General features: G+C 39.7%; 1 protein-coding gene across 2 annotated transcripts in view; it reads left to right on the forward strand.

Annotated features, from left to right (window-relative positions):
- rnf126 (ring finger protein 126) overlaps nucleotides 1–10,069 on the forward strand; it is a 117,967-nt gene extending 107,898 nt beyond the window's left edge. For both annotated transcript variants that reach the window (XM_073068278.1, XM_073068277.1), the window contains exon 9: nucleotides 7,532–10,069. In XM_073068278.1, coding sequence (XP_072924379.1) covers nucleotides 7,532–7,681 — 150 coding nt within the window. In that variant the 3' untranslated portion in view covers nucleotides 7,682–10,069. The remainder of the gene's footprint in view (nucleotides 1–7,531) is intronic.
- The last annotated feature ends 2,151 nt before the right edge of the window (nucleotides 10,070–12,220 follow it).

Here is a 12,220-nt window from a genome sequence, read left to right on the forward strand (position 1 = left end):
CCACTGCTACTTAATCTTTTAGTCTTCTTTTGGGACCTCTGTTCTTCCCATCAAGAAGGCAGTGTCAGCGTGGCTCAATAAAACCCTGTGTAGCTCAGTTCCACTACTTGCTGGCAGCTGCTGCCCTGTAGTTTCATGGCTTATTAAATACACCTCCTGGTACTTTGTAAATGCGTTGATAGTTGCTGACTATACGACCCTTAAAGGGAATGAGTTCAAGACCCATGGTGTTCTCTGTATGAAAATGTTTTTCATTACCCCTAGGAATCTACCAGTATAAATCTGTACCCCTGTTTCTTGATTCCTGCTTGGGGAAATAGGCCTTCTTTTTCCCGTTAATCTAGCACCACTGAATTTCCAAATGTATTTAAGTCAACCCATTTCTTTCTTTTTTGTTCATCCTTAATTCATACTAATTTCACAAGCTAAGCATTTGTATAATATCTAATATAGGTACCTAATAAAATGGACACTGAGTGTATGTTTGTAGACTCCTACTGCTGTAGTCCATCCACTTCAGGTTTTGAAGTGTTGGACATTCAGAGATGTTCTTTTACACACCACAGTTGTAATGCGTGGTTATTTGAGTTACTATCGCCTTCCTCTCAGCTTAAACTAGTCTGGCCATTCTCTTCTGACCTCTCTCATTAACAAGGCATTTCTGCACACTGAACTGCTGCTCCTGGATGTTTTTTGTTTATCACGCCATCCTCTGTAAACCCCAGGAGATAAGCAGTTCCTGAGACACTGGAACTACAATATTTCCACGATCAAAATCACATTTCTTCTCCATTCTGATGTTCGGTCTAACAACAAATGAACTTCTTGACTATGTCAGCATGCTTTTATACATTGAGTTGCTGCCACATGATTGGCTGATTAGAATTTTGCATTAATGAGCAGGTGTACCTAATAAAGTGGTCACTGAATGTATAATCCAATTATCTTAACTTGGCTGTGAACTTCAGAATAAACCCTAAAGGATTTACCCACTTCTGTCAAATAGTTTTGTTTAAAAAATCTACTGCTCACATGTTATACTATTTCAAATTGAATTCTACAATATTGCTTCTCTTCTGCATCTTTTTGGGTTAGTGTCCTATTGTAGCTTCAGTAATTATTGACTTTTAGTGTGACACTGATGTATGCTCACATTTTTTAACAGATAAAACATTTTGTCCAGAGTCAAGAGACTGTTATTGACAGCTCTTTTGTTAGTATTTCTTCGCATAGAAACATAGAAAACCTACAGCACAATACAGGCCCTTTGGCCCATAAAGCTGTGTCGAACATGTCCTTACCTGAGAAATTACCTAGTTACCCATAGCCCTCTATTTTTCTGAGCTCCATTTACCTGTCCAGGAGTCTCTTAAAAGACCCTATCGTATCCACCTCTACCACCGTCGCTGGCAGCCCATTCCATGCACTCACAACTCTCTGCGTTTTTAAAAAGAAACTTGCCCCTGATATCTCCTCTGTACCTACTTCCAAACACCTTAAAATTGTGCCCTTTCGTGCTAGCCATTTCAGCCCTGGGGAAAAAGCCTCTAACTTTCCACACGATCAATGCCTCTCATCATCTTATACACCTCTATCAGGTCACCTCTCATCCTCCGTCGCTCCAAGGAAAAAAGGCTGAGTTCACTCAACCTATTCCAATAAGGCATGCTCCCCAATCCAGGCAACATCCTTGGAAATCTCCTCTGCACCCTTTCTATGGTTTCCACATCCTTCCTATAGTGAGGCGACCAGAACTGAGCACAGTACTCCAAGTGGGGTCTGACCAGGGTCTTAAATAGCTGCAAAATTACCTCTCTGCTCCTAAACTCAATCCCACGATTGATGAAGGTCATGAAAGCACCATGTGCTTTCTTACCTGCGCAGCAGCTTTGAGTATCCTATGGACTCTGACCCCAAGACCCCTCTGATCCTCCACACTGCCAAGAGTCTTACCATTAATACTATGTTTTGTCATCATATTTGACCTACCAAAATGAACCACCTCACACTTATCTGGGTTGAACACCATCTGCCCCTTATCAGCCCATTTTTGCATCCTAACTGTAACTTCTGACAGCCCTCCACACTATCCACAACACCTCCAACCTTTGTGTCATCAGCAAATTTACTAACCCAGACAGATCCCTGAGGCACACCACTGGTGACTGACCTCCATGCAGAATATGACCTGTCTACAATCATTCCTTGCCTTCTGTGGGCAAGCCAGTTCTGTATCCACAAAGTAATTTCCCCTTGGATCCCATGCCTCCTTACTTTCTCAATAAACCTTGCAATGGGGTTCCTTGTCAAATACATGATCCAGTTCAATGACTCATTTCAATTGATTTTGCCTTTTGCCACTTGACAGCAACTTGTGCATACATTTATCGGCTGTTGGGATTGAATTGCATGTGGGGGTGCTTCAGTCTATCTCTTGGCATTCTTTGGTTGACATCTTTATGATTACAACTAGTTCCATTAGAGCATCAGTCCTGAAGCATCTCAGATTGAAACTTTAACTTCTTATTTCCTCTCATAGCTGCTACCTGACCTGCTGAGTTCCTCCAGCATTTTGTGTGTGCTGTTCTGTATTATAGTAGCTTTAATGTCAGGAGTTATGGGAGATGTAAGTTTCAAGAATAATATATTTTGCTTTTGTCTTTACTGTTATTCAGGGTGCATCTGAATTGTAGAAGGTAGATTCTTCCCTTCTGCCAAAAGTGATGGTGATAACCACATTTAAATTTCACAAGCCCATTTTTTTGTATAATGCCCTCATAAATGTAGCTTTATTGAATGCTCTTTGAAAACTGTAATAGCTTGCATCCGTGTACAGTGATGGTGTAGCTCTGTTTTCAGTTTAATTATTCTGATTTCACATAGTTTACCTTCGAACCACTTCCTCCTCCTGAATGTGGCTCTCACTTTTTTTGATTAGGATAGAATTTTGTTACTTTAATGGGATATTTGATAGGATTTTACTGAAATTTTTTTTACCTTTTAATGCCTTTTTAACAATTTCTTTGAAACTTTGGATAATTGTGGGAGCCACTTAATTGAACTAAAATGTACTGGTCCTGATGTGTCCCAGTTAATCAAAATTCACTATATATGCAAACATCAATGCATCTTAATTATGCCATCAAGCACAGATCTGTAGGAGAACCTAGAATAGTCAGTTTGTTGGTTTTTAATTAAAGGCTTGTTTGGTCTTCAGTCAGCATGTGGTACATGTTCTCACATGTTTGTCACAGGAGAGGGTGAAAATTTTCTTGGTCCTTGTTAATTAAAGCAATAAGTTCACACATAGCATTGATCAGTAAAAAAAAAACCCAGAACAGACATGCACCAAATGTGCTTAAAACCATGTGTTGATGAGAATTGTACAAATAGAATGGTGCAAATCAGATTAGGCAGGAACATGGCATCACTACAGACACCAAATACCTCTCTGTTCGGATGTAACAGGTCTATAAAACGTAGTGAAGCAGATGAATTAAGGTTTATAGAATATTTCAGCAGAACTAGTTAGCAAACGAGAAAATCTGCAGATGCTGGAAATCCAAACAACACATAAAATGCTGGAGGAACTCAGCAGGCCAGGCTGGAAAAGAATCAATAGTCGACGTTTCGGGTCAGGACCCTTCATCGAGACTGGGAGAAAAAGATGAGAAGCTAGAGTAAGAAAGGAAGGAAGAAATACAAGGAAGTAGGTGATAGGTGAAACTGGGAGAGGGGAAGCAAAGAGCTGGGAAGTTGATTGGTGAAAGAGCTAAAAGGCTGGAGAGGGGGAGGAGACCGAGGTGATGGGCAGGTAAGGAGATAAGGTGAGAGAGGGAATTGGGAATGGTGAAGGGGGGAAGGGTGCCATTATCAGAAATTTGAGAAATCAATATTCATGCCATCAGGTTGGAGGCTTCCTGGATGGAATATAAGATGTTGCTCCTCCAACCTGCACGTGGCCTCATCACGGCAGTAGAGGAGGCCATGGACTGACGTGTTGGAATGGAAAGTAGAATTAAAATGGATGGCCACTGGGAGATACTGCTTTTTGTGGCGGACGGAGCATAGGTGCTTGGCAAAGCGGTCCCCCAATCTAAGTTGGGTCTTACTGATACAGGAGGCCACACTGGGAGCAGCGGACACAGTATATGACCCCAGCGGACTCACAGGTCCTGGAAGGACTTTTGGGGTCTTGAATGGTAGTAAGAGAGGAAGTGTAGGGGTAGCTGTAGCACTTATTCTGCTTGCAAGGATAAGTGCCAGGAGGGAGATCATTGGGGAGGGATGGATGGACAAGGGAAGGAGCATAAGGAGCGATCAGTACAGAATGCAGAAAAAGTGGTGGTGGGATCGCGTTGGAGATGGTGGAAGTTACGGAGAATCATGTGCTGGACGCAGAGGCTGGTGGAGTGGTAGATAAAGACAAGAGGAACCCTATCCCTGATGTAGTGGCAGGAGGATGTGGTGAGGGCAGATATGTGTGAAATGAAAGAAAGGTGGGATGGTGCAGGAAGGGAAGCCCTTTTCTTTGAAGGGGGAGGACATCTTCTTAGTTCTGGAATGTAAGCCTCATCCTGAGAGCAGATATAGCAGAGATGAAGGAATTGAGAGAAGGGGATGGCTTTTTTTTTTACAAGTAACAAGGTGGGAAGAGGAATAGTCCAGATAGCTGTGCGAATCAGTGGGTTTGTAAAAGGTATCAGTAGATAAGCTGTCTCCAGAAATAGAGACAGAGAGATCAAGAAAGGGGAGAGAGGTATTGGAAATAAACAAGGTAAATTTGAGGGCAGAGGGGATGTTGGAGGCAAAATTAATGAAGTCGACAAACTCCACGTGGGTGCAGGAAGCAGCACCAATGCAGTCATTGATGTAGCATAGGAAAAGTTCGGGAGGGCTACCAGTGTAGGCTTGGAACATAGATTTCCACATAGCCAACAAACAGGCAGACATAGCTGGGACCCATGTGAGTTCCCATGGCTACACCTTTTGTTTGAAGGAAGTGGGAGGAGCCAAAGGAGAAATTATTGAGAGTGTGGACCAGCTCTGCCAGAAGGAGAAGAGTGGTGGCGGAGGGGAACTGGTTGTTCAACAAAGAAACTGAGAGCTTTGAGGCCTCCCTGATGTATTTAGGGACTGGACATCCATAGTGAAAATCAGATGATCGCGGCTGGGGGATTTCAAATCATTGAAAAGATCAAGTGTGTATGAAGTGTCATGAATGTAGATAGGAAGGGGGCTGAACAGGTGGGGGGGGGGGGGTGTGGAACAAACCTGAATCAAGGTATGCAGATTTAAGTTCAGAGAGGTAGAAGCAAGCAGAATCAATAGGTCTACCTGGACAGGCAGGTTTGTGGATCTTGGGTAGGAGGTAGAAATGGGAGGTGGAGAGTGAGGTTGAAAGCAGTAATAAGACTGTTAATGGTATGGGGGCAATGGCCTGGTGCACCGTAGTGGGGTCCTGTTAGAGAGGTAAATAAAAGGAGGTGTCTGACTGTTGTCACCTGGCCGCAGCAAGGTAGAAGTCAGTCCACCAGACTACTACAGCACCCACCTTATCTGCCAGTTTGATGATGAGGTTATGATTAGTATGGAGAGAGTGGAGAGCAGTACGTTCAGAAGGAGTGAGGTTGGAATTGGAGAGAGGAGTGGTGGTCGAGATGGTTGATGTCTTGTTAGCAATTAGGAAGAGGAGGAGGATTGTCATTAAGAGAGGTAGATAGCTTCCATACTGGATGAAATAGGGAAAGTTGAAATATGGTTAAGGCCAAGGATAGGTCTTGGAGAGGACCACCTTAATGGGAAAATCTGGAGTAATCTGGCAAACATTAATTCAGGGTGAAGTATGGGTAGTTGAAATAGAAATAATGCTGAGGAAATGAGATGGATGAAAGGTGCTTAGGTAAATGCAGATATGAATGCGTAGTTGAGGCACGGGTTGGAAGGATAGATGAGGTAGCAACATGTGCTGTGAGGACAGTCGAGAGTCTCTGCATGCTTCATAAATGCCAAACTGCTGCTCTTCCTTCTCTATCTACACATCAATCAATTAAATGAGCTCAGTGGCTGAAACATTTATATTTCATTTCTTTATCTTGGATACCTTACTCCCTGCATTCAAAAACTTACTCAAAATTCTTTTTCACAAACAAGAGAAAATGTACAGATGCTGGAAGTTCGAGCAACACACACAAAATGCTGGAGGAACTCCATAGGTCAGGTAGCATCTATGGAAAAAAAAGTACAGTTGGCATTTTGGGCCAAAATCCTTCAGCAGGATTGGAGAAAAATGCTGAGGAGTAGATTTAAAAGGCAGGGGGAGGGGAGAGAGAGAAACACCAGGTGATAAGTGAAACCTAAAGGGAGAGGAATGAAGTAAATAGCTAGGAAGTTGATTGGTGAAAGAGACAGAAGGCCATGAAAGAAAGAAAAGGGGGGGAAGGAACACCAGAGGGAGGCGATTGGGGGGGGGGGGGGGGGGCAAGGTAAGAGAGGGAAAAGTGAATGGGAAATGGTGAAGGGGGAATGTGGGAGGCATTACCGGACTACCATTCAAGGCACTAAAGAGTCCTTCCAGGTGAGGTGACACTTCATCCGTGAGTCTTTTGGGGTCATTTACAGTGTTCGGTGCTCCTGATGTAGCCTCCTGTATATTGGTGAGACCTGACGTAGATTGGGAGTCCGCTTCACTGAGCATCTATGCTCCGTCCACCAGGACAAGCAGGATTCCACTTCCCATTCTCATTCCAATATGTCCATCCGTGGCCTCCTGCACTGTCATGATGAGGCCACATTTAGGTTGGAGAAACAGCATCTTATATTCTGTTGAGGTAGCCTCCAACCTGATGGCATGAACATCGAATTCTCAAACTTCCGGTAATGCCTCCCCCCACTTCACCATTTTGCATCCCCTTTTCCCTCTCTCATCTTCTCTCCTTGCCCACCCATCGCCTCCATCTGGTGTTCCTCCCCTCTTTTTCTTTCTTCCGTGGCCTTCTGTGTATGTCATCAATCAACTTCCCAGCTCTTTGCTTCATCCCTCCCCTTCCAGGTTTCACCTATCATCTGGTGTTTCTCTCCCCCTCTGCCCACCTTTTAAATCTACTCTTCAACTACCTGGCCTTCAGAGTTCCTCCAGCATTTTGTATGTTGCTCAGAATTCCTTTTGGTTTTTTGATACCTCTCTAATGCCTCTTATTATTTTTTGTTTCCTCCTCCTATCCCCTGTGTTCATTTTAATACCAGTTAAAATACCAATTCAGATATATTTTGCAAGTTAGAAGAATCATGGTGATCCTGAATAATTGTAATAAAATTTGTGTTTTGAATTACTGAAATGAAGATGGGCTGGTGTAAAATGTTACAATCGAATATGTTGCAAATCTGCTGTAAGAATGAGAAAATTTTGTAATCTCAACAACATCTATGAGTGTGGTATTGGGGAAAATAGTATTAAAATATTTTTGGATGTGCCTGCTTCACTGGAAATGTTAATGCATGTTTCATTAAACATTTCTTTCTTCTACCCTAGCATGACACTTGTCCAGTCTGTCGAAAAAGCTTAAGTGGACAAAACACAGCAACAAATCCTCCTGATGTTTCAAGGATGAACTTTTCCTCTTCATCATCATCCTCAGCCTCAAGTTCACCAAGTAATGAGAATTCAACAAACAATTCCTGAATTATTTTTTAAAGACAGCGTCCAAGGCTACTGTTTTCATAATGCAACAGTGTTCTATGACTACCGTGATACATTTTATAATTTAAATTATTGTATTATGCATGGCACAAAGAAAGCCAGAGTAAATAGAGGTTCTTAACCAAGGACTCTTTTCTAAAAAAAAAAGTCAACTCAAACATGAATACCCACCTTTTTTCCATAGATTTATAGATCTAACTTACGGGACCGATTTAGAACATTTATTGACAAGCTGCTATGTTTATTTTATTTCATCTCACTGTGGGTCGACAAGCCCTGTGTGCACATTGCTGTGATCATACTGCTGTGAATTATTTTAAGCAGTGGAAGATTTCTGCTGTTACTTTGCAAACTTATTTGATGCTTTAACCATTGTTATGCATTTTAAGGTTAACGCAGCTGTTGGATCTCGTGGTATTTTCATTCACTTTTATAGTCCTTAACTTTGTTTTTCTCATACTAAAAAGGGATTATTTTTTCGAAAGTGTCTTTTTTTATTGGATAGCCATTTTATAGTTGCTGTGGAAGCCTCAGTGAGACCCAACATTGCCCCAATAGAAAGTGGGTCATTGCTTGCTTCAAATCAAATCAAAGGCTGTATGGGTCTGGAGAATGAAAATCTATTGTAACACATTGAAATGGTGATTGCATATCTGCTAAATGATTTTTAACCAGTTCTCGCTGTCTTGAAATCTGAAAATATTTGAATCATGGACTAACTGCAATGGCTCTGCTAACTTACCTGAAATGATTTAAGGTGCAGTCCGATAACATTAATTAATCAGCGTCTGTCGACCATCAATCACTTTGTGTATGTACTTAAAAAAATGGAATGGCTTACTTTGTCACCATGGGTTTCCTAGGAAGATATGAAATCAAAAGATAAGCCCAATGGTATGCTTGTCAGTAGGTAACACCACAATGTACAAGAATGTGATGCAAACAAATACTGAGCAAACTTGTGGCATTTGCTAAGTTTGTTAATATTGTATCACCACCAACTGTATACGTCATTGAACAATCATTGCAATTTTTATAAATGTAATGACAATTGGTATCTGAGCAGCACATCTAAGGCACCAACATTATTGATCAATGACTATAAGCTCCAGCTATAATCATTAAAATCATAGAAAATTAGATATTTTCATTGACAGTTTTCATAACAAAGCCTGTATACTTCAGTGATACATTGTCAATGAAATTTTTGTGTATATTTTGTAAGTATCTAGGTGATTTGAAGTGTCTGTTAGTCGAGAAGGGTATACAGTTAGTGTAAAATAAGATGAGATTAAAGGGAAATGTATTGGTAGTTTACAATTCTATGCCTCTTAAACGTCTGCCGCTTAATTAAAATCAATATTGGGAGAAGCTCTAAAATTTTTACCATGCACTTTGATGATTCAGACTGCAAGTCCCAAACTGACAACAAAATCTTAAAGGGTATCAAACTTCCACAAGATGCACTTATTTTTCAGTTGTGTATTAGTGTAAGGAAGCATCTGCGTCTGAATGCTTAAGATCCCTGAACAAGAATACTGGGACCTGAATGGTGAGACTTGGTAAAGATGGTGAAATTGTATGAAATTTTAAATGGCCTTGTAGAGAATTTTTTTTAAAGTTTTGATTATAACAAAGCGGTAGTTTGCATATAACCCACACTTCACTGGGCAACCTTGATAAACTTGCAACATGTATGTATAAATATACATAAAAACTGTGTATATGAATATATGTGAATACACCTGATTATTACTAATTTATGATGTTTAAGAGCTTGACTCTCCATTTCTAAGTTTTAAAGCGATCTCTGGGGTTGGTGGGGGGGGGGGTCACTTTTCAGAATGTAAAAGAATTTTGTTTTTGGTAACCTCTATGAGCATAAAAGGAAGTTGTTTTTTTTAATTCAAAATAAGTTTTGTGCCCACCCTCACTTTGCCAGAAATAAACCCACGTTGCTTCTATCAGATTTCAGCATTTCATTTTTGATTTGACTTTTGAATTTTGCATCATTTCTCTTCTGTTGCATTACCCACTGACAAGTATATCAATGCATATCAACAGATGAATGTCTCTTTAATAGGGAACAGAAATATATGGTTACCTAGCATCTGAAAGATGTTTTTAAAACCATTGAAACTTCTCTAGGTAGGTATTTTGGGAATATATTTTAAATTTTTATATTCTGCATTTGGTATCCTTTGTTTGTATCATTGTATCATTGCAATATGGAACATGAAACTGAAACTGTTTCCCTTAAGATATTGGGCGAGATTTTAAGATTTTTAAAAAATACATTGCAAAATGGCATTGGGTTGGCTATTTTAAGGATGATATAAGTTAAAGCAAAATAAAGACTTTTCCACTTTGTGTTCTTTCTTTCCTGAAGAAGGAGATGTTTTCTTTTCATTTTGCCTGTTTAATGTTCAGTGAAACAAAAATGATAATGAACCCCAATTAACTTACATTACAATGCATTCCAACTTCTGCATGTTGTCTTTAGCTACCTCCTTAAATTCCAATTTTCACATTGTTCTTAAGAAGCAACATCTCAATAATAAATGCATTAAATACAGGTCTCTGCTTGATCCTGAATGTTAAGGGTGATCTAGTGGGATTGGAAGACCTGAAGTTGTTCAGTTCATGTAAGGAAACACTCATTTATTCTGAAATTTCTGAAGTGGAGGAACTGTCCTCTATTGGGGTTTATTTTAGTGTTAAGAGGGTGTCAACTTCTGCATGTTGTCTTTAGCTACCTCCTTAAATTCCAATTTTCACATTGTTCTTAAGAAGCAACATCTCAATAATAAATGCATTAAATACAGGTCTCTGCTTGATCCTGAATGTTAAGGGTGATCTAGTGGGATTGGAAGACCTGAAGTTGTTCAGTTCATGTAAGGAAACACTCATTTATTCTGAAATTTCTGAAGTGGAGGAACTGTCCTCTATTGGGGTTTATTTTAGTGTTAAGAGGGTGTCATATGAATTATATGATTTCCTCCTAGATAATCAACAAGTAGACATTACAGAGATGTAAACATTTTTTATCACATCATTTTGGGCAGAGATCAATTGTCAACCACTTGCATTTATGAGGCAGCCTGCATATTGGTGCTCCTGATTCCTATAAAAGTACATCAGCTTGCATGCTGCTTTTTATAATTGAAATTGACATTTAGACCCAATAAAGTAAATGGATTTGTGGCACCGATTGCTCAATTGCCCAAAACCTTTTGTTTTTGAAAGGCATCTTTCAGTGATTTGCAATATTTGAACTCAGATGCAATGATATTTATTTCTTGTTTTCACTGCATCAATATATTTAAAGCTTTCCTTTGGAAGAATCTCTGGAATTTTCTTGCCTTTTTTAACTTTCCATTTTAAATCATGAAGTGTTTTCTTTTGAAGTGCATCACATCTATTTCATGCAAATAGAGCTGTGGTTTAATGAGATGAACTTCTGTAGGAAGTAAAGGGAAACCAGAAATTCTTCAATTCTATGATCTAATGGGTTGAATTGACTTGCTAGCATTTTTTACTGTATATGTAAATATCCACGGACAATGTAAGGGTGTTTTCAGGACTTGGGTGCATTAAATTATCACTAAACTGTTAGCAAGTCCAGTACTCAACACTCCTATTGCAGTTGAAGTAACTGCAATGCTTGTAAATGTATTATAAATACAACCGTTTTAATTAATAAAATGGTCAAAATTTAACTTTCCTAAGGAAATTATTTTGGTTTTTTTTTCCAAGAATGATTACTGCAGTGTAACTGCTAATGCAACTTTGCTTCTACCAATAATGCTTTCCCTGCTTCCTCATTAAGACATGCTCATGGACTTAAGGTCATCTAGTATTTATTGCCCAGTACCAACCTGAAGAATAGATGTGGCCATAGCAGATGGAGCTGAGCTAGAGCAAATGTAGCCCTCAAATGGTTTGATGCTTCCTCAGCTCTTTGGCTCAGTGGTATTGACCTGTTGAAGAACTAACTTTGAATTTTAAGCATTAAGGCTAAACTTAATAGTCAGACATTTTATTTTATTTGGAGATGCCATTAACAGGCCATTCCAGCCCAATGAGCCTGTGCTCCTGAATTACACCCATGTGACCAATTAACATCCTAACCTGTTCACCTTTGGAATGTAGGCAGAAACCCACACAATCACCGGGAGAATGTATAAACTCCTATCAGACAGTGTGGAATTGAACCCGGGTTGCTGGTGCTATAATAGCATTACGCTAGCTGCTGGCCTACTGTGCCACCCAATTTTCTTTGGTAGTAAAGTATTTGGAATACATTTTATTCCTGAAGGAGTGGATAGTTTTCAGGTCTAAAGTATGCTGTCAGATCAGCCCAACAGCACCACCTTGTGTAAAGGTAAAGTATATCATTCCACATGATTTATCATGAGTTTTAATTTTTTTTTCATTTCTTAGGTAGCCTTGTGACTTTGAATTAAACTATAATTCAGACAGCATTTCTATCAAATTTAAACATTTTCTATTCAATATATG

Source organism: Hemitrygon akajei, chromosome 16 (assembly GCF_048418815.1).
Source record: "Hemitrygon akajei chromosome 16, sHemAka1.3, whole genome shotgun sequence".
NCBI lineage: Eukaryota > Metazoa > Chordata > Chondrichthyes > Myliobatiformes > Dasyatidae > Hemitrygon > Hemitrygon akajei.